The sequence below is a fragment of the Balaenoptera borealis genome (genome assembly GCF_965194805.1).
Source record: "Balaenoptera borealis genome assembly, chromosome: 9".
NCBI classification, from domain to species: domain Eukaryota; kingdom Metazoa; phylum Chordata; class Mammalia; order Artiodactyla; family Balaenopteridae; genus Balaenoptera; species Balaenoptera borealis.
The window spans coordinates 8,516,374-8,539,236 of record NC_138873.1 but is presented as its reverse complement, the minus strand read 5'-3'; the positions used below and the strand labels follow the sequence as shown (position 1 = coordinate 8,539,236).

At 46.4% G+C, this 22,863-nt stretch overlaps 1 protein-coding gene across 4 annotated transcripts; it reads right to left on the bottom strand.

Moving 5' to 3' along the window:
* Positions 1-598: 598 nt before the first annotated feature.
* Positions 599-21,258, bottom strand: LOC309635061 (uncharacterized protein). 4 transcript variants are annotated; one of them, XM_082405821.1, is made up of 4 exons: positions 20,828-21,258; positions 12,221-12,391; positions 11,448-11,532; positions 599-10,158 (listed from the first exon to the last, which is right to left on the bottom strand). In XM_082405821.1, the coding sequence occupies exons 1-3, from the start codon at positions 20,968-20,970 to the stop codon at positions 11,493-11,495; spliced, it is 354 nt and encodes a 117-aa protein (XP_082261947.1). In that variant the 5' UTR covers positions 20,971-21,258; the 3' UTR covers positions 599-10,158; positions 11,448-11,492. The 4 variants fall into 4 exon arrangements, with proteins under 4 accessions (XP_082261947.1, XP_082261948.1, XP_082261949.1 ...); XM_082405822.1 differs by having other exon boundaries at positions 599-1,015; XM_082405823.1 differs by having other exon boundaries at positions 599-11,743.
* Between the last annotated feature and the right edge of the window lie 1,605 nt (positions 21,259-22,863).

Below are 22,863 nucleotides of genomic sequence, written 5' to 3'. Positions count from 1 at the left end.
ACCTACCCCTTCCCCACCTTTGCCCCCACTCCATCTCAACTCTGGGCCTGTCCCCTCCTGTGCACCACAGGAGGTGGTGCCTTGTTGATGCCAGGCTACGTAACTGCCCACATCCGCCAGTGGGAAGGTGGCCTGGCCGGGGACTGGTCACAGGGGATTCCCCTCTGCACCCAGGACTATGGGGCTCGCACACTGAGAAAGGAAGAGTCCCTCCTCCCTCTCTCCTTGCTTGAAGAGTTAGTCTAATAATCTCCATCAAAAGGAAGAAATAATCTCAAGGGTCTGTTTTTCTTTCTTTTAAAAAACATAACCCTCATTCCCCATTACTGTTGCCAGAGACTCAAGAAAGAGAGAGGGAGAGAGGCGGGCAGCCCTCAGCGCTGACCCAGCCCTGGGGCCCTTGCCTAGTCCACACTCTGGGATTGGGGCGTCCACCCTCCAATCAGCTTTCCCTCATCCTTACATTCAGAAGTTCCTGTAAAAAATAGACCTGGAACAAGGGAATCCATGACTTAAAAAACAAACAAACAAACCCCCCCCCCAAAACCAAAAAAACTTATAGGAATTCAGAAGTACTTAAACCCTCCACACACTACTCTAAAAATTCATTCCATTTTTATTTTTAAATCAATATTTAAGGAAGATAACTAATATCTGTGGAGCACCAAGGATTTGGCGCATTAACATTACAGCTTTAGTAAGAGTCTACAAGGGCGCTTGATTAGGTCATCTTGCAGGTCCGGGAACACGTGCCCAGGAGGACAGAGCCCAGAAATGACCTGAGAAAGATTGAAACTGACTGTCTCCAAAGCTCACACTCACTTCAGAACTCCACGCTGCCTACCACCAAACCTAACAGCCTCACCCAGGGGAGACAATCCAGCACTCCTTGGTCAGCCCTCATCTCCCGAGAAAAGAGGATAGGAGAAAGCCAATTACGTTGGATGATGACCTCCTAGCACCAGACTGGAAGGTGGCAGGGCTCCTGCGGGCGTTGGCAGCCCGAAGAACGCCCCTGCAAAGTGGTAGAAAAGAAAATGTTCTATTTTTACTGTACTAGTTGTATGCTTTACAAAAAGGGTTTTGATATTCCAATTAACACTGAAAAACAAAACTTTTAAAGGATAGGATTTTTAGCAAAGTGGATTTCGTTTGGATTTATTGTAACTAGCGCGGTTTAGCAAAATTTTATTTCTGTGAGAATGATAAAATTGGAATCTACTGGTAGCAAATTTATGCATATGTATCTCCATCTGGCATTACAGCCTGTGATAATGCAAAACACTGCTAGGCAACTTGCAGAAATGTAAGCTTAGTGCCTAGTGGAGAATTGCACATTCAGCTTGCCGAATCGTATCACAGTGCGGGCCCCCTGTTAGCTCTGCCACAGGGCCAATGTTTCTAAGTGTGTCTGAACATCACTCGAAGTGTCCCCAGTTCCTCTTCCACCTCCGCTTTGTTCCTGCAGTAACGGGATATGTTAATATGTTTTCTTTTCCACAATGCCACCACCCAAAGCCATCTGTTCTAATTTCTATGGCTTTATATCTTCTTCAGGTAGATGGTAGAGCCTGTCTTCTTTCTTTTTCTTGACAAACTTGTCTTGGCTGTTTTTGCACATTTAAGAATTTAAGAACCAGTTCTACTAAAAAATTTTCTGGGGATTTTTGATTAGTAAAACAATTATACAGTAATTTGGGGGAGAAATGATAGCTTCACTATTGAATCTTTCCATCAATAAATATGGTACAACCCTCCACTATTCAAGTCTTTGTTTATTTCAAGTTGCAGACAATTTGAAATGACAGAAAAATATAAAGAAAATAAACTTTTGGATAACTAGTGGAATTTTGAAAAGATCTTGGGAGTAACTTCTCTATTTGGGGGTTGCCAATTAGAGAAGTTAATTGCCAGTTTAAAACTTTCCTATAAGGATCTTGAGTATTTTTCTTTTCTTTTTTAAATAGGAAAGCATTATCATGTGTTTATTCTTTACTGGCACATACAATTTCATTATTTTAACTATTTTTAGAAACTCTTAACTAATTAATCCCAGTACAAAGTTTTAATCAACACATCCCTCTTTCTTCCAAGCTCAGATTCATTTCAGTTAACAAACTTTAGAGTATTTGTTGTTTTAATGCAGCTAACTCCTTTTTAAAAATGTTTATTTATTTATTTTCCTATTAGTCATCCATTTTATACACATCAGTGTGTACATGTCAATCCCAATCTCCCAATTCATCCCACCACCCCCACGCCCCCGCCACTTTCCCCCCTTGGCATCCATACATTTGTTCTCTACATCTGTGTCTCAGTTTCTGCTCTGCTCTGCTTTATTCCTATATTTTAATGATTTTGTTTGCTATTGCAAACTAGGTATCTTCTTATTTTTATTTTTACATTTAAAAACTTCTGTTTATTTCCAACTTTTAAATTTCTTTTTACTTTTTCTACTCATTTGGATGAAAATTTTGCTTTTCTGTATCTTTGAGTTAAACGATTGATTGATGTATTGTGACTGTTATTTTCTAATAATTGCACTTAAGATGTAAAATAGTATATAACATGGGCTAGTTTTAAATTCTATATCTAATAGTGAAACAAGAAATCCCATTTTAAAATAGTAAATTTATTTTAATAATATGGTTGGAAGTATTACTACAGTTATATTTAAAGATTTTGAAAACAAAGACAAAATGTGTACATGCAATTATCTGCAGCTGAATAGAAATTAAGATAGACGTTTCACAATGAACCAGGGTGGTATATACCAATTGTGCAATGACATCAGTTGTGAGAATCCCTTTTGTTTCTATGAAAGCACTAGTGTTGCATCACCTACATATTAAGTAATTACAACTTGATCTATTTTGGGGTTAAAACAAGATTGTCATTTCTCCTTTGATGGTACTTTCTTTGAATTATTGTTTCATAATCCATTAGGCTATTATGATTTGATTTGGTCAGAAATAAGAAACCAAATAGATTGTATTTCACTGAAATTTTAAGAAATACTGCCCAAACTGGAACCATTTTGCTATAATACAAAATCAAAATGTTCATTTTTAAATGTAAAAAACTCTTCTCTTTATACTCATCTTGTTTTTGTTACAAGCACTTAACATAGTTATTAAACATTAAAAAATAAGCTATATTGAATTTATTAGTTTTTTACCCATTGTACACAATAATTGGTTACAATAGTAGAAAATAGTTTTTGAAATAACTGAAATTTATTCCTGTCTTAGACATGAGAACTGGGTAGATTTTTAGGTTCTGATCAAAATTCTCAAAACTTAAATTCAATATTTGGAAAGGCAAAAAATTTTGGAATTCCATGAATTAAAAATATGTATACTTAAAAATACATTTAAACATATTCAAAGTACAACAGGAAAACTTCTCATGAACCAATTCTCGAACAGTGGGAAGATATTACAGTTATATTTTTAAACTTTATTTACCTATCCAGCTATTTATTTATTTATAAAGTTGTGCTTTTGTTGTACTCATTACATACAACTTGAAGTGACATAATTATAAAGAGATTCAACTTCTGGTTAACTACTAGAATTTTGAAAGGATTTTTGGAGTAGCTTCCTTATTTGGGGGTATAAACTTGCCAATTTCTGATTCCATGCCTGGCCAAGAGGAGACGCCCTCTACAAGCCTGTCGTTAAGTGGTCTGTACAGCTACAAGATCAGCATGGGCAGGAGTTCTCTTAGGCTGATCCTAGCCTCCTCCTTCCCCTGGCCTTTTCCCACTCTGTGTCTGACCTTTAATGAGTCTTTCCTGGCCCACAGGAGCTCCTGCCTGGTCCCCATTGAGCTGTCCTGCATAACAGTTTGTGCTCTGGGGCCCGTCTGCTTGGGTTTAAATGTCAGTGTCTCCACTTAACATTAGTGGGACACTGGGCAAGTCTTCTACCCTCTCCTGATGTCCTCATCTCTAAGGTGACTGCAATAATAGCACCCGCGCTGGACTGAGTTACTGGTCCCTACCCTCATGCTCCTATGGTAGTATTACACATCCACACTCCTGACGTGGCCTCCTGGTGGGCAGAGTGTCTGTCCCTGGCCTTTGACTTTGGGCTTGGCCATTGGACCTGTTTGTTAGTGTACATGAGGCAAGCAAAGGCCTGAAGCATGCTTGTGAGGTTGGATGTGCCCCCTTGCACCTCTGCATCACCATTAGAAGCACAAACCCTGAGTGTCCCAGAAGAATAAGAGACACTGGGGAACGCATGAACTTAACCTGTGGTGGGCACCCAGGCCCAGCTGAGCCCAGCTGCATCAGTCAGATGCTAGATGACCTACAGCTGTATGAGCAAGAAGTAAATGCTTGTTTTTGTAAGCTACTGTATTTTGAGATGATCTGTGTCATTTTTGTGACATTAGCTGACTAATATAGTACCTGATGTATAGGGTGATTGTAAAGATAAAATTAGGTGTTGTACGTAAGGGCTTCAGAGTTCATCACACAGAAGTGCTCGCAAGTGTTGGGTTTGGGTTCTGTTTCCAACCCTCTGTGTCACCCTGGCTCCCTAAATCAGTGCGCTGATTTTTTCAGTTTGGGACTCTCTTGTGAAAGGCACCCAGATGCCTTGTAATGGTCACGAACCCTGGCCGATTCCTCAGATAGAGCCCCACAGTCAGAGATGGAGACTATATCGTAGAATCCTCTGTGGAAACAATCATTTCAGAGTTTCTGATAGTTAAAATGAGAACACTACTCATATCAGAAACACTTAGAAAGATTTTATACATAATTTTCCTTTCTACCATCTTTTCCCTCACCAGTGTTCACCTGAACAGTCAGGATAATCTCCTCTTCCTGTGGATGGAGATCCCTTTTTCAACGAAGCAAGGATCCCAAGAAAAAAATGATCTAAGACCAAGTAAGTAAAATGAAACTTTAACTTTCCATTCCCTAAAAGGGCCAAAAATGAGCCAGAGTTTATTCTTCAACAAGGCTAATAATTCACCTAAGTTGTCTTTCACTTGACAAATGGTCACTGTGAGGTAGTATTCTAGCTCTGTGACTTGAGCAGGTCTGAAGGTACAGGCATGGGCTACACACATTCACAGAGCTGAGGTAGGCGACCGAACATATCAAGATGTGCAAAGTGATTAAAAATGGCGCCTGGGCCATAGTAAGGGCAAGTAAATGACAGATGTTAATTAAATTTGGCATAGGCTAAGTGGAGATGCCATGTGGGGAGGGGGGTCATTCCTTCAGAAGTAGCCAGCAGGGAAGGTGAGAGCAGGGGCAGCCATGGGAGTTGGGGAACAAGCCATAACTAGAGACTTTGTATATTTTATCAAATGAAAAGCGTTTCATGAATAATTATGAATAAACACAAATCCTGGGGTGTCTGTTTCTATTTTATCTACTTGGATCGCATTGAAGATGCCCTTTTTGCCAGTTGGTCAAATTATTTTGTTTCAACAACAAGAAGAGCCTATCAATTCGGTAGCATTGTAATAGTCACAATTTTTCAAGATCCCTAATTCATAACGTGAGCTTGGATTCAAGCTGTACTCAAACTTTAGTGTAACTGTGACTACATCAAATAATGATTGAGAAGAGTTAAAATTTACTGAACTAATTGCATTTGTGATTTTTAAAATCTTACTCCAATTTGGTATGTTATTTCATGTTATATTTATGCTAATACTAGTTAATATTTTACTTAGCTCTTTAATAACTTTTAATAGAAAAATATTTTGAATGAAAAGAATGCTGATATATGTCTCACAGTAAATCACTAATTAGATGATCTCCCCTTGTTACCAATGATCTATTTCTGGACCCAATTCCCATATCTCAGAGTTCATATTACTTATGTGTAGGATGTCCATATAATTCATTGTCAAAATGGGCTGCTTTTAAGAGTGAAATGGGGGTACTACTAGGAATAACATCAGGACAAAACCAGGAGTGAGCTGGGCCTGGGCCAGAAGGATAATGGCTACCCCACCTACGGCCACATTTGACAGAGTTGGCCACTCTCTCCTCCTTGATGCATTTCCTCCCTTTTGCATTTTCTTCACTTAGCTCCAAAACACCACACTCTCTTGGATTTCTTCCGATTTCACAAGTCTCTCATTCTTGACATCCTTGGATGGTTCTTCATCTTCTCCCCAACCTTTTAATGTTGATACATCCTGGGGCTCAGTCCTTGGAACCCTTTTCTTTTTTTGGTGATCTTATCCAATCTCACGCCATTAACTATAATCTGTATGTCGATGTGATGGCTTTAAAAACATAACCAGTAAATAAATCCTTTCGTATACCTTTCCTCAGGAGGTGAAGCTTAATTTCACTCCCTTTGAGTGTGACGTGAACTTCCTGACTGGCTTCTACTGAATAGATTATGGTAGAAGTAATCAAATGTCATCTCTGAGATTAGATCACGAAAAGCCTGTGGTTTCCATTTGGGGTAATCCCTCACTCCCCTGGATCACTCATCTGGAGGTGAGATAGATGTCAGGTTCTGAGGCACCCTTCTTTCTGCCCCTGCTTCCTCCCTGACCCTAGGCTATTTTCAGCAAAGCAGCGGGTGTGATCCTTTTAAACCTTTAGTGAGATCATATTACTGCTCTGCTACAATCCCTTCAATGGCTCCCATCTCACTCAGCAAAGGAGGAAAAGCCAGGTCCTCCCTCCTATGAGCCCACAGGCCCTGCCTGATCTGGCACCTGTTACCTGCCGGCAGCATCTCCCAACCTCCCACCCTCACTCTTTCTGTTCCTGCCGCACTGGCCGCCTTGCTGTCCTTCAACATGCCAGGCACACGCCAGCCTCCAGGCCTTTGCTCTTGCTGTTTTCTATGCCAGGAATTCTCTCCCTCCTGATATCCACTCGGCTAACTCTTTCATTTCCTTCAGGTTTGCTCAAAACTCTCTTTTGCGATGAGGACTGTATTGACCATTCTATTCACTATTGCCACTGACCCCTCCTTCGCTAGGAATTGCCAACTCCTTTTACCCAATTCCATATTTCCCCCATGGCACATACCACTTTCCAACATACTAGATCATTTATTATGTTTCTCATCTATTTTCTATCTCCCCTTGCCAGAATATAAGCTCCATAAGAGCAGGACTTTTTGCGTTCTATCCCAAGTGCCTAGAATAGTGCCTAATATACAGAGATGCTCAGCAAAAAATGTGTTGATTAAACTAACGGTTACATGACTAGCACCATCGTCTGGTGGCAGATACATCGAGGCCAAGAACCCAAGACATGATCATGTTCGTGGCTATTACACACCAGACCAAATGGCAAATATCAGTTTACACATCTCCATTAGTCTGCTTACTTGCTGAACTTGGGCCTTTGTGGTTTCTTTCAGAGCAACAGAGCAGTGAAGAGTGCAGGCTCTGAAACCCAAGTGCCTGGGTCCTGGGCCCGGCTCCACCACTCACGGGCTTGGTGACCTTGGGAAACAGCTTCCGTGCCTGGTTGCCTATCTATCGAATAGAAAAGTAACCTTTGAACGTTGAAGCATCCTAGGGCTCAGTCCTCAGTCCCCTTCTCTTTTTTCTTGACGCTCACTATTTTAGTGATCTTATCGAGTCTCATGGCTTTAAACCTAATACGTATGTCGATATGATGGGCTTAAAAATATGTTCATGAATCGTTTGGCATATCTTCCCCCAAAAGGTGAAGTTTAATTTTTCCCCTATTGAGTGCAGGCTGGACTTGTTGCCTTGCTTCTAAGAACAGCCTATGGCACAAGTGATAGGATGTCATTTCCCACCTGATAGGAATTTTTTGAGAACGAAGTGAGTTACTAGAAGTGAAGGATTTAGCACAGTGGCTGGCAAAAGTAAGCACGTATTGTTATGTTTGCTATATTCAGCAGGTTTGCTCCTAAAACTTCTCTTTCCAAATGGGCTGCTTTGGATAAGTCTTGATGAAGAAATGTTCCCAAGGTGTGGGTAATAAATAGGTTTCTGTTACTTTAGTCAGTAGGAATAGGCAATCTAAATTCTTCCAAATCCTGTTGTCTGATAGTATGGCCTTTGTAAGACGAGTGCCAGGACAGGCTATGTCAACTTGTGAATGAGAGCACATAGTGAAATCTACACTGAATTCACATTTCAGTGCAAAACGATTAAAGCTATTTATTGAAATTCACAGAAAATGTGAGAAATGCACTTACATAACTTTTATTTAAAAAAAATTATGTTGAGGCTGTGTCTATTTTATTCTAAAATGTGATATTTGGAAAAGAAATAAGACCTTTTGCGGAGCAAAATAAATGTTGTTAAATATTGGTAAATGTTGCTAAATATGTCAAGTAAAGGCCTTAAGCTTGTAAGTTCCTTAAATACGTTAATACATTGACGTTAATGTTAAAATACATTAACTCCATAAGAGGGGGGCAGCCTGAGCCAGCCTCGTGAACGTGTGACCTGTGCTGTCACACATGTCCCCATGCTCAGAAGGCCCCTGCGCTAGGTTTCATTTTCTGCTCTTTGTACAAGGCACCCCATGTTTTCATTTCACCCAGGGCTCTGCAGCCAGTGCTGGGGGTGGTCATTATCAACCGTGAACTGCTACTGCCTCAAGGGTAAAAGGATATTTCAAAACCATCCGGGCATGTTTTGAAATACACTTAACTTCTTTGTGTCTCACGCTATTTATAGTAAAATGCAACCGAAAACATTTCCCTTTGGCTGTGGAAGCAAAGGTTGTGTTCTTGTCAATAGGCTGCTGAGACTATCATAGATTTTCACTCACTGGTGCTAATCACACAAATAACCAGGCGGCTCATGGTTCTACAAGGCTTTACAAATTAGATATCAAATCCTGTAAAAATACAGCAAAATTTCTTTAAAATAGTTCATTATGCATAGTTGAATACGATACCAAGTACATCCTAAAGACATAGAATATCCTACTCTAAACTAGATAAATTGAATATACTTCCACACACATAGGAGTTTCACTCTTTGAATTAAAACACACACACACACACACACACACACACACACAGAAACTAAACTCAAGAGTTAGTCATCATTCCTTCCCTTTTGTCCATCACAGTGGATGGATTTTAACCTTTCTTACCACATTATAAAGAGCCTGAGAGCTTGGACTCAAACACTACCAGACACAGCAGAATGCCTCGGGCAGAGTAGACCCTCGACAATGCCAGTAGCGATTAGCTAATGAATTATTAACAATTAACTTTCTGGCTAGTGAGGGCCACTGAGATTTCTTCTCTTTTCTTCTCTCTTTGGGCCAAAGGTGGGGCCTCAGAATCCTTCCTGGAAAGCACTTCAGAAAGTGACTCCTCTTCATAGCAAATGCTTAACATGTGTGTCAGGCCGGCCATCCTAAGCTCTGTACACATCTCCACTCTTGTCATCCTCACCCCAAGCCACTCTATGAGGTAGGTACTATCCCCATTTTATAGATGAGGAAACTGAGGCATATAGAGCAGTGCAGTTCGAGTGTAGGCTTTGATTGAGCACTGAGCCGTGTCCCTAAGCCTGGGTTAGAGCTGGCCACAGGAAGAGGGGTACAGCCTCCCAGGTGGCAGGAGTAGTGTGGACAGAAGCACAGGGTCCATTAGAGGGGATGAAGGTGGGTCAGAGGGCTGGGCCATGGGAGTGTGTGGACATGTAACACACCTACTTAGAGAGTGCTGTCACCCTGACTCTCCTTTGGGAAGAGAAAGAGGGTTCCTGTATTATCCTTTCTAAGCAGTATGTGAAGTCTCAGTTCTGGGCCCTGCTGGAGCCCTGCAGCCGGGGAGGCCATGTGGCCGGGCCTGGCGAGGTCTCTGGGATGCCACCACCTGGCGCCTGCAGCCGACCCACAGTGCCCCCTTGGTGTGCAGCGGAGCCCTTGTGGCTGACCGTCCCTTTCAACAGATGCCCCAACACCCTGCGTTCATCTTCGGGTTTCATTCCAGACTGCGGGCGAGCACGAGCCTTTTGAGGAAGGATTCAGGGTGTTTGGCTGAATGAAAGCGCGGGGTGATTCAGCACCGCCTGCAGAGCGCTCTGTGCAGACCAGGCAGGAAGGGGCCAGTTCACTTTCTTGGGATGTGCTGAGCAGGATTTCCCCGGCTGCTGTTTGTGTCTCGGGGGATTTCTCAGGGCTCTGAAAACAACACATCCCTGGCGGGGAGGAATCTGGGGGGAGGATGCCAGATGTGTTTTGAATTCTTTGAAATCTCTAAGCCTCTAAAAGAATTAATCACGGTGGGTAGGTGTGAGAAGCTTTTTAAAATGGGGCATGTTTTCCCCCAAAGCTTAAAATAGAACTTTTCAAGGGAAATTAAATGAAAGTATAAAAAAATTTGTCAACGCTTTTCTTCCTATAAAACAGAAGTACAATGCCCTCACGCCCCCCGCCCATTCCTCTTCCACGCAAAAGAGGGCCCTTCCCACCACTGCTGTGGCGACTACCCCGTGTCTTTCCTTAAATCTTTTCTATGGCTCTGGCCTGCACTTTGCATGAAGACCCTGCTGCTGACCACGGACTTCAGAACTTTCCCCCAGGGGCGCACCATTGTCCTGATGTATCAATCCCACAAGTCTCCAATGTCCGTGTTTACCGTCTCCACCCCAGCTTTTCTTTGCCAGTATGGCATTTGTGGAAGGCTGTCACACATTCCCCAGGCCTGTTTCTTTCTGAAAAATACATGGAATCCTATGTGATGTGTGCGGGCCTCTGGGGAGTGTGACTCAAGTCAGAGAGCTTTCCTCTAGGATCAGAGTGCTGCACCTGGAGAGACAGGGTGCAAGTGTGAGGCTTGCTTCTGCCACTTCCTCTTGGTGGACTTGGGGCAAGCACTCAGCCTCTCTGAGCTTTACCTTCCTCGTCTGCGAAGTGGGTTGTGAGGATTAAGCACACTGACGTGTGTGATGTGCCTGGCAGGCGCTCAGTTCTGAAAGGGCACGGAGTGGGTTGCGTGTTCCTCGGGCACCCAGGCCTGGGGACACGCTCTAGTCTAATAATGCTCTCTGAATTTTGTTGTGGCAATAAAGGACTCAGAAGCCGGCAGGCACAGCTCATTTCCAGAAGACAAACCCTGACCGGCTCCCGAGGTGACTTTCTCCCATGTAGTCACTGCCCTGGGATTCTAACTGGAGCTCAGGTTCGTTCGTGGTCTGGGGTGGGTGTGGGGATCACACCCCTGGTGCCCTGTGTCCTGTCCTCAGGGCCACTGTGTCCCTCATTCAGAATCAGACATCCTTTTGCAGCCAAAGCCAACTGGTGGCCTGGCCAGGCGGCTCCTGTCTCTGTTCCTTGTTTGAGCTGCTACCTTGGAAACTGCATGAGGCCAGGGGCCGCCCTCCTCAGGAGAAGCTGTTTTTCATTCCCTTTAACTTTCGTGTTCCCTCTGGGAGGAGGAGAGGAACCACCCAAACCAAGGGAGAGGAGTGTGGGGCAGGGTGCTGCCCACGGGGTGGCTTACCCTCACTGGCCCACGTCACCTTCCTCACCCCACTGGGGGGATTCTTCACCCACTGCCAGCTGCTTGGGCGCCCACCTCCCCCTTCCTAGAGGAGATAAAGGGAGTTACTTTGCTGGCGGGTGACCCTAGGTCCCATTTCTCATTTGGGTGTAGCTAATATATCAGATACTGTAAGGGGGAAAGGGAGGAGGGAGAGGGCTCTATGTGAGGAGTCGGGTAGAAGCAGCCTGGTCTTCCTCCTTCCCTCTCTGCCCACAGCAGTTCAAGGCAGAGGAGTATACATGCACGTGTCCGTTCTGGGGAGTGGGAGAGAAATCAAGAGACATTACTAGTACGTAGCTGTTCTACAGGCCAGAAAATTACTATTGCACTTCTTTTGACATAGCCTCCCCTGATCCAAGGCAAATGTTGAAGAAGTATAACTGCATGTTTTCCAAAGAGAAAAGTGATGATCATGGTCATTAACATTAACTCAATTACTGAGTTTCTAAATTTCTGATTTCAAATTTGTTGCTGTGAACACATTACACACTTTTTAGCAACCCCAAAGGTCAAGTTCACGTAAGACTTCTTTTTAAATGATGGATCTCCTATACTCTTATTGTCCAGTTTTCTACCTGCTACATGTGTGATGTTGCCCGAAGCATGCAGCCTCTCGGGCCTCACTTGTCAAATGAAGGGGCGCTTTCCTTGCAGTGCTGTCAGGCAGTGGGGACTTGGAAAAGAAAATGCCTTTCAACAGAGAGGAAGACAGTGACAGTCTTGAGACTCACCTCTGCTTGGCGATGACCAGCCGGCCCCTGAAGAGGAGGAGGTGCCTCTCCTTGGTCTTGGGGCCCTGGGTCAGCACCACGGGGCTGTGGAGGATAGGCTCACCCTGCTGGTTGGGCAGCTCCAGCTGCAGATCCAGCTGTTGGAGGGATGCTGCCGATGCCAGGCTTTTCCTGGGCGGGGTGGGGGAAGAGTAGGAATCAGTCTCTAGGGATGAGTGATCGATAGGCAGACAGTATGTGAGGAGTCACAGCTCAAAACAGCAAGTCACCGCGAGTTTGGCTTAACCGGGGTGGAAATTAGGAGGGAAAACAGCGAAGAGGCTAACCGCAGGTTGTTTTTTTAAACCCGAATTTACAATAAAACACAATAAACCAAGAAATGTTGGTCCTGCATCAGTGAATAGCTAATAAACGCTTATAATGTAACTGTTAAGAATTTCTGTGAGCTTTTTAACCTAAGGCAGAGATTCCCATACATTTTCGTGTCACCGTACACGCAATAAACCCCACCAGGAGGTGAACAGAGGCTGCAAGGGCTGGCTGGCCCCCCAGGTGCAGCCACGCCCGGAGCCGAGGGGAGCCGTGCAGTGGCGTCGCTGTCACTCATTTGTGGCACGGGGGTGGGAAGCTCTGATTACTTAATTAAGAAAAGTATTCCCTAAAGTTTGAAAGGTTTAGCCTGCAGTGAAATCTAAATGAACGACTCCAATGGTTTTCCCGCACACAGTGATTTAGCAGCGGTGCCGAGTAAACACCAGCTGCGAGGCGGCGCAGACTGTCGAAATTCAGGAGCATCTTCTCCTTGTGATTTTTACAAAGCTGGGGCCACTCAGTCTCCGTTGCTTGTTCCCAGCTTGTTCACTTCCGGGTCATTCACCCAGTTTCTGGCGGAGATGGACGACCTTAGCGTGCGTGTGTGCGTGCCTACGTGGGTGTGTGCGTGCCTACGTGCGTGCTTGCGCGCATGCGCGTAAGGAAGGAAGGCGAGGTGGGCCACCCTTCTCTGTGGCTCTGAAATGAGCCTGGAAAGATGGCTGCCTGCTTGGCATGTTTTCCGGTTGCTTTAACTTTTGCTCCCACTCCTTCCATCCTAAAGGCGGCTCTACTAACTCTTGGAGGCAGATCTTTTATACAGGGAACCTTCTCTTTAATTCAGATGTGGTGTTTGAAAAAAGCTGTGTTGGGACTTAAGGGCACCTTTCTGTTATTTAAAGCAAACAATAAAATTTTCAGTTCTCAGTATTTTCCAGAAATCAGTGATGTGGCACGAATCTTTGACTGAACTCCCTGATGAAAAGTTCCCGCTCGTTAGTACCACTCTGCCTCCTGACCTTTCCACCCACCACACACCTCCCACTGCCTTCGCTTAGTTAAGTCTCAGCGCGAGCTGGTGTCCAGAAATGATACGGCCCCAAGTAAAGCCCGGGGGTTGTGAGGCAGAGCATTTCCAGCTCTTGCTGATGGCTAATTAACTATTTAGGGAGGGAACCAGGGTAGAGAAATGCGGACTCAAACCATAGGAACCAGAACTCCCTACACTTTATTAACAGGTACACACAACTATATATAAAATAAACAGCAAGGATTTACTGTATAGCACAGGGAACTATATTCGATACCTTGTAATAACCTGTAATGGAAAAGAATCCGAACCTGTACACCTGAAACTAACACAGTGTTGTAAATCAACTACGGTTAAATTAAAAACAAAAAACCCCACATTGTTTAAAAATAAATAAATGTCTTTTGGTTTTCTTTGAGTTTATTTAGAAATGCCTCATTATTTATATATATCTGAGGGATAAAAACTCACTAGTAGAAAGCACAGCTTTGTCTGGTTACACCCATCAGAGCCTGCTTCACTACCTGGCCCAGAGGTTGCACCCTCAAATGCCTGAGGCGCCAGGCAGGAAAGGTGAATGGTTGAGGTGAGTGATAGCAGTGGGACTGTGGAAAATGGCAGAAGTCATGCTGTGTCCAAAGGGGCGGCCCATAGGCACCATGCAGGGACGCGGGCCCACTGTTACTGCCAATTTTTTTAAAAGCCAGAAAGACAAAATTTTATTCAATGTCAACTAACTCTAAGCATTTATTTAAACACAGTAGGACAATGCTCTGACCTCTGTCCTGATTCGCCTTAGTCACCTGCAGATTTAGAGCACATGGAAACATTCAGATGACACAGAGCCTCTGATGATTTGAGCAAAATATTTGAATATTTTAAATATGATGTTACAAACCATATTGCGAGGAACAGATCTAAATCCATCAGATACTTATTCATTTGAGCTTTAAAAACTATGGACACATAGATAATCTGTGACCAGCAAAAGGAAGTAGGTAAGGTTTCTTTTTTGAGAATGCTGCTCTGCCAAGTGCTTTTCCAACTTTGACCTTGGTCTAGACACTGTTTTCTTTCACCTCTCCTTTCATTGCTCTTCCCCTTAACCGCCCCCTCCCTCTTTTTTTTTTTTTTTTTGCATTTCTTTGAGATCCTGGAGGACTGTACACTCACCCAGGCTTTAGTTTTCCTACACACAGAGACCTAGTCTGAGCAACGTCATGAAAAAAAAAAAAAGCACCTCGTGTTAACCATATTTCACAACAAAGGGCCCTCAGGGTTCTCACCCCAGGGGAAATTTTTTAAATGCACCGAAATAGGAAACCAGTGATGTAGCAAATACATGGTGAATGGAAAGTTGCCCTTTGCCTTTCCATGTGGTGATGAGTTTCCAGCCTAGAGTGGGGCTGAATGGCGGCTTCTCACAGTGAAAGTGCTGGCTGCCTGCTCTTTTTGAGACCTGATCTGCTGCCCTCGAGCCTGACCTGACCTGAGAACTGATCTAGTATATTGAGGGCCCCCGCTGCATTCAGAGTCAGCTCCTGGCCTGAGCGAGCTCGGGAGCCTGCCTGAAGTGGGGGAAGAAAGAGCAGTCAGTTTCTAATGGAAGCGGAGTGAGCGTGCTCAAAGGGGCCACTCACTGGAAGGGGAGGGTACCAGTTTACCCTAGTCCTACCCTCTGATCTGAAGTCCCTTCATTTGTCTCTGGTTTGACATAAGGAGCGGACAGTCATGAAGCATTTGGGGGTTCTCTGAGTGACTGGTGACTCTGCAAAAGGAAGAAAGTGCTGTTCAACTAGTTTCAGCAGTAGGAAGCCTGAGCTTGAGACCATGCTTTCCAGAGGGCTGGGGTTTAGAGGCAGCATAGATGTGGGTCCTCTATTCCACACGACCCCTGGGGTTTCCTGCATTAGGAGCCGCTCTGAGTGAAGTCATGGGCGCACCTCTCTCTCTCCAGCCACATCGTTTCAATGCGGTTTCTCCTGAAGTCTGGGTGTAAGCCTTGTCCCCCGACACTAGGGTTCCTGGCAGCTCATCTCTGCTCCTTCCCTTTTTCTTACCATTTATTTTCAAAGTTGACTCCTACCTGCGGCACGAGTCAGCCTTTCTTTTTACGGGGCTAGCATTTATTCAGTGCCTGCTATGTGCCAGGTTCACCTCTTTACTCTCATTCTTTTTCAATCCTCACAACATTCCTATATAATTAGACTCATTTTACAGATGAGGAGGAGACTGAGACTCAGTGGTGTAACCTGCAGATCGCATAGTTACCAGGTGCCAGGGCTGTGAGCTGGAGTTGGGACTTTTCCTTCTCCACGTGTCCAATTCCACCTCTGAAGTATTTCTCATTCACCCCTTTTCCCTTTCATCTTAGCTGCCATTGCTGAAGTTCCAAGCTCTGGTGGCACGTTGCCTGCATGACTAAATAGTTTCTCACAATTTCCTTGCCTCAGATCTTAATTCCCACAACTCTCTGAACCTCTCCATCATCCACATAACTATCTGCGGATTTTTTTTTTTTTTTTAAATATATAAGCTTGAACCACTCCCAGACTTAAAATCCCACAGAGATGCAACTGCCTTTGAGATTCTCAGGGCTCTTGTGGTTAGCCCTGACCCTTCTGCTGTTTGCTGAGATGTCCCCTCCACATTTCAACCCAGGGACCGCTTGTCGTCTGGATTGGGTGACGTCTGCAAGCCTCTGTCACCTAATTTCCTGCTCCTCTATCTTCTCTATTGTAATGCAGATTCATTTCTCCACCCCCAGCATAGCACCTGGATGTGGAAAATGCACGATATGCAAATGAATGAATGAAGCAAAGATGAGTTGACCACACATGAACTTTTACCTGTCTTGCTTAGTTTGCTTTCCACTGAGGTCACCTGGCATTATCTTGCCCTTTACTGACTTATCTCCCGTACCCAGTTTGTAGCCAGGGGCGGGAAAGTCGTGGAGTGATGGGAGAAGGCAGCAGGTGGTGGAACCACAGGGAAATCTGATTCCGTCCGGGGCTCTGCTCTTGAGGAGACACGGGTGGGTGAAGAAAGACAGCACTAAGCACTGTTACAGAGCAGCCTGGCCAGGCTCGTCACACACAGTCTCTCCACTCTGCCAGAGGCTCTCCGAGGCCAGCAAAATCTTTTATAATAAAAACAACCCTTTGCTTAGCACCTACATGTACCAGCCAGGGTTCTAGGAGAACCTGATCCAACAAAGTAGAAATTTCTTATCTCTGACCTGGAATTATATCGAGGGTCCTTTTCTTTACTTTTCCTTTCTAACATTGCATAATAAATAAAAAGTAAGTGTATTATTTATGATACACTATAACAAATGACAGTTTCTATTTATTCTCTCTACTGGCAGTCTGGCTTTTTTTTTTAATGTTGAAATACTGTTTGGTGGTAATAGTGAAATGCCCTTTTCCCCCCTGTGATGTTATCACCAGTTCTCCAATATTTTCTCTAAAACTAATACATGGCTTTCAGAAGGTTTAGAGTTAAGAGTACTCTTCACCTGCATTATCTCACTTGATTTTAATTCTTATCTACCTTGTGAATCGGATGGGAATCCTTGCGCCCTATTTACAGATGGGCAACCCAAGGCTCAGACGCGTGAGGAACAGAAGATAAATGTCGACGGAGAAGGAGGTAAAGCCAGGTCTCCAGACTCTAAATCTCATGTGAGCTTCGGCCTTTCCAGTTATGTTTATTTTGTTGACCTCTCCATAGACTATCATCTAGAGAGCCTCCCGCTTGCGTGAGGATGGTGGATGGAACGTTCTGCGGTACACGCTGTGAGCTAAGGGCTCCGTGCAGACACCCGCGGAGGGCAGCCTGGCGGCGGCCGCACACACGCACATGGGGCAGGAAGCAGGACCGCGCGCCCCACGTTAGCTGGTCCGGGGCGGGCCTGCGGCTGGGTGCTGATTGGCGTCACTCTCGGGCGGCGGTGGGCTCCGCGCCGCCGGGTCTCACCGCCCCAGCGCTTCTCCTGATTTGAGTGTAAAGAGACTCGGGTGGCCGGCAGAGGCAGAGGCGCGGCTGCCAGCTCAGGTGTACCTGTGCTGTGTGTAGGTCGGCGTAGTCTCAGCTGGCTTCGAAGCACTTTGTATCCTACATGAGAATTTCCTAAACAGGAGTCCAAGGGTGGCTTCATGGGGGGAGGAGACATCATTTTTTTAAAAAAAAATTCATATTCTCAAAGGACTTCATGTCCCTTGATTGTTTAAGATTCACTATTCCATAGGAATTTCATGAGTATATAAATGATGCACTACATCCAAACTGGAGGGGTCCCGTGTTATCCCCAAGTGGTGGTGATAATACATTGTACTCATGAAGTCAGATGGCATCTCCCGCTGCCCTTCAGATGCGTGGTGGCGTTCAGGACGTGCCATTCTGTACTTGCAGCGGCCCCACCCAGCCTGGCCAACCCTGGCTCATCTATCAGAATCCAGTTCATTTCCCCTCCACCCTCAGGCAGCTCTGACGCCCTGGGGCACACCTGGGCGCTTCCTCTGAGCCTCCCAGCACCTTGCTGTGGCTCTAACGCCTATCTGGTTGTCCTGTGGCTCCTCGTTCACCTGTCCCTACGCTGGGGACAACTGGAGAGCAGGGCCTTTGTTGTATCCATCTTTGCATCCCCACCATCCAGCTCTGTGTCAGGTACACAGAAGGTGCTCAGTAAATCTGTGTTTGATTGACAGCCTGGAAGTTAGGTTAGGCTATTAAGAGTGGACGTGAGACCAACTCCGAGTTAAATCAGGTCAAAAGATGTGGTTAGCCTGATTCACACAGGACTCGTGAAATGTCATATGAAAATTGTCACTTGCATTTGAATGGTGTGGTCATCCTGACAAGTAGGGTGGAAATTTCAGCCACTTACTGAGCACCTCCTGTATGCCAGGCACTCTACCGCATTCCCTTCTGAAAGGATATGTAACTTCTGTTTGATTGGGCCAAGCTCATGTAAAGTTTGAGGTCTGGAGCTGGTCCCACAGCCAGAGCACCCAGTGTGCTCGTGCTTAGATGCTCTCACAGGTACCTGCATCTCCTAAAACTAAACATCTGGTCACAAGGATCAATTGGCAAGATAGCCAGTTTTCCTTTATATGTCACTGGAAGGAGAACAATTTGATTGAATGAATCAGATCATTTGTTGATCACAGACAGCAGCACTTGAAAGCATTGGGTAAACCGGGCACTAACGCGGAAGCAAAGGTATGAAATCCGTCTGCGTTAGCGGAAGTCAGACACACTCTACTTTCATATCGTTAACCATGCAATGGTTTTAATCAAGACCGACCACCATTTGACTCTTCTCTAAACCGGATTTTCAGTCCTGATTTTTCTCATCCTTCCCTGCTGTGGATATTAGCTTATGACAGATAGAGTCCTTATATTCTTTGAAACCTTTATATTAAGTTTTAACCACTAAAGATGATGGTCAAAATCATGGCACATGGATTCAGGTATTTGGCTCCCGGCTAGCAAATTTCAACCATCTCCTACTACACCCTCAAAGGGGTGACCTCACCCCTTTGCTGACCTCATCTATCCTGTCCTGTACGGGCATCTTTTTCCACGTGGAGGGATGAAGAGTGGGCTTCCCAGGCAGCAAATGCTGTAACGCCAAGTGCGTTACCTACGTTTTCAGTCAACTTTCCCTCATGTTTGGAGAGCTTGAGAAAGTCGTCTTCATCTGCCTGATGAAGAAAATGAGCTCCCATAACTTTCCCAGAGAATCTGCCATCACCCGTCCTGTCTCCTCCTGCACCTGCGAATCTGCCATCACCCGTCCTGTCTCCTCCTGCACCCGCACGTTGTGGCTGAGGGTCGCTGACCCAGCTTAATGACCCTCAAGCAAGCCCCCCAGATGTCCTGCTCTGCTCCTGGCCCCTTCTCTGCACCCTCCTCTCCCCTCCTCGGATCCTGATCACACCGTACCCGGCTCTAGTGCCAGGGCCACTTTCTGGGTACCGGCACCTCCTCCGGGTGACGCTGAGTCAGTGGAGATGGGGGCTGTGCCTGCAATGTCCCGTCAGGCCTTCTCTGACCTCCCATCTCCCCCCATCCTTTCACACAAGTCATGGTATCAAACCTATGACTCAAAAACACCCATCAGGATGACAGCTGTATGACCTTCATTCTCAAATGACAGGAGATAGTGAGGGAAAATCCTGTCTGCCATCAAGTGCTGTGGCTTCCTTTGAAATGCTTCCAGCAGATGTGTAAAAGCAGAAACTACCTGTCTGCAAGAGCTGAGCTTTCACATTTAGGAAGGCGGCCTGCCGGCTCCGAGGGAGGGAGCATTCTACAGGGAAGCCGTGGGCTGTCACGCAGCAGCCTGGCCTCCAGCACAAGTTGGGGATGCTCTCCATGCGTCTGAGTGGACATGAGTTCTGTGTGTCCCCGGTGTCCTGGAATGGGGGCTTTGTGCCCAAGTGTGGGGTCTGGGGGTAAGGGAGGGACCACCGCGTAATCACAGGGTGGCCTCCTTCCGCAGAGCGCACTCTGGCTTCGCCACATACTGTCCACTGCCTGGAGCGGCCTCTGTTGGGTCATCCTCCCAGGGTCCTTGCCGTGCTGCTTTAGGTCCCTCTAACCCCACTTTGTGCAGAGTTTTAGGTAAGCCTGGAGGCTTCGGCGTCACTCAGATCTGAACTGGCATCCCAGTCTTTGTCATCTTGGGACAAGTTTCCCAACCGCTCTCAGTCCTGCCGGGATAATAACCAGGTCCACATCCCAAGGCGAGCTGGCGGGTAAATGACGCAGGGTGGCGATGGGGGGCGGCGTGGTATGGGAAATGCCCGAGAACGGGCAGCTGCTCCACACCTTTGTTCTGCCCCTTACTTCCTGGGGTGAGTGAGAGCCCAGGGAGGGACACGGACACTCATCCAATTTGGACCAATTCAGCCAAGAAAAGATTAAATTTAAACATCAGTCTTAGACCTACTTTTCACTTTTGTGAACTCTTTCCTGCTCTTTGGTTCTTTTTGGAGCGTAGCCACATGATGCCAAAATGCCCAGGTGGACCAGCGAGCAGCCTGATGCCCGGCCCCAGGGGCGGCCGGTGCCTGGGAGTAAGCTGAGGCTTCCTCTGTCCGGTTCACCTTCGCAGCACGACCTGTCCTCCTGCAGGATGGAAGGTGCCCCAGAGACACAGACCCTTGAGCGATGGGCGATGAAATGAGAAGAGACCCATGTGGCCCCCCGCCCGGCTCCACGGGTTCCCTGCAGGGGCGGGCGGTGTCTTCACCTACCTGGTGGGTGGCCACACCTTGCTTAAAACCTTGCCCAGTCCGGCCGCTGGTGCTGAGGGGCAGTGCTGGGCCAGGCTCCTGAGCTGCGGAAACAAAGCAGAGCGGGGCTGTCTTGGTCTGTCCCTTTGCAGGGAAAGCATCATTCTCAGGAAGTACCAAGTCCCTTGGGTGTAGGGAAAGCATGGGGAGGCTCGCACGTCCACACCCGGACCGTCGGGTGGACCTGGCCTTAGCACCCTCTCATGTGGCACAGCAGGGAAAGGGGGCTTCTCACCAGCACCCCTACACACACACAGCAACCCCTCAGTGCAGCTGGGTCGGGTCCCTGAGTCCCTGCCTAGGCTCTGCCCACGATGTGCTCTCCAGACCCCTCCTGCCCATTCGGTATAGTTGAGAGCCTTGATTTCTGGGCCCAATTTAGCGGCTCTAATGCTGAACTGAAGTTGTATTTGCAGCTCCTTTCGTGTGTGGCAATTCGACAATAAGTAGCACTTTGGCTTTATTTTTGCAAAATACTGATCGCCAGTGTTTTCCCAGCTGTGCCCGGCTGGGTGTGCTTTAATGAGCTTTGTTTTGCATTTTACTGAGAAAGGCCACAGACCTCTGGCGTATGTTCTGCTGTAATGGGCGGGGGGGGGGGGGTGGGGGATCTATTCCGCTCCACTGTGCTTTGTTGACGTCCCACACCCTCTATTTACTCCCACTTTGCCGGCAGTAAGGAACCCCTGGCAGGGAATGGGGCAGTTGCCGGTTCCCAGACTGGAGGCAGCTACTGCAGGAGCAGAGGGGACTGAGCGTCTTCCAGGCACCCAGTGAGCCAGGCCTTCCCAGTCTGTGCTCCTCGTCATTTAGTGATCTGGTTCTTTCCAGGCGTATCATGAGATCTCACTGCAAGTAGAAATCCCTAAATATCGGACCCTCTGATAATCAAATGCAAAAACTCATTCCAAGGTCAAACAGAAATAAAGTTCATTGTCAACAATCATGTTGACCCTGCAGGATAAAGGGTGACGAGGAAGGGGTATGGTTTCTAGCCTCAGGTAAACTTACAGGGAAAATGAGGAGTCAGGATATATATGAACAAAAGGAGGCAGATGGCAACATCGAGGCGAATGGTCCCCCGGCAAGATGTGCTGGTGGACTGGGTCACCTCTCCCTACAGCACCAGGTGCCAGGTCCATGAAGAACCTGTGTGACTGAACTGGAAAAAGGACAGAGGAAGTGGCTTCTAACCAGCCTGGTACTGGGAGTGAAGAATGAACCTCTCTTCTGTCACCCTGTCTGTGTCCCGGCTATGCCTAAATGCTACCCTGTAGAGTAGCATTGTAGAGTCATTCCTTTCCAAAAGGTTTCCTGCCCCCTGATAAAAAGACAAATAACATTGCAAGACGCTCTTATTCATTTATACCTCCAGGCTATGACTTTTCCCTGTCCTACAAGCAGATTTTCATAAGAGGGGAAAGGAGGTGAATTTGAAGATGCAGGAAATGTGCTCTGAAACTGAGTAGGTCGGACTTCACATCTTTGTATGGTCCATTCAGCTCTGAGGTTCAGGTGAGGATTTTTGGAAGACTCACCAAAATCTCATCATTCTTTTCCTGCTGCCCTTTCCAAAAAGGCAAACCAGTAGCGGAGGGAAATCCAGCTTTGTTAGGGAAGCTGTGAGCGTGAGAACGCGCTCACGCTGGGCCTGGCGGGACCTAGAGAGGCCGGTGGGCAGCCTCTGAGCTGTCCTGGGCACACTCCACGCCACTGCTGGGCCAGCCATCACCCCTTGCGGGTGGGTCCGCCTTCTGAGTCATCAGCCAGATAGAGATTGCGTTCTTTGTTTCACTTGGCGGAGCTCCCTGGCTGCAGAGGCTGTGGTGGTGTGGCTTCCAGCTCTGTCTGCAGGAGCGCGGGTTGGCGCAGTGCACCAGCCGGCCAGGGGCTGGCCGGGCCCCGGGCGTCTGCGTGGAGGCGGCCTCACGCCTGTTTTCCATCCCAGCCTTTCTCCACCTGGCTTCATGACAGTCAGTTCTGCTGGGATCCCACAA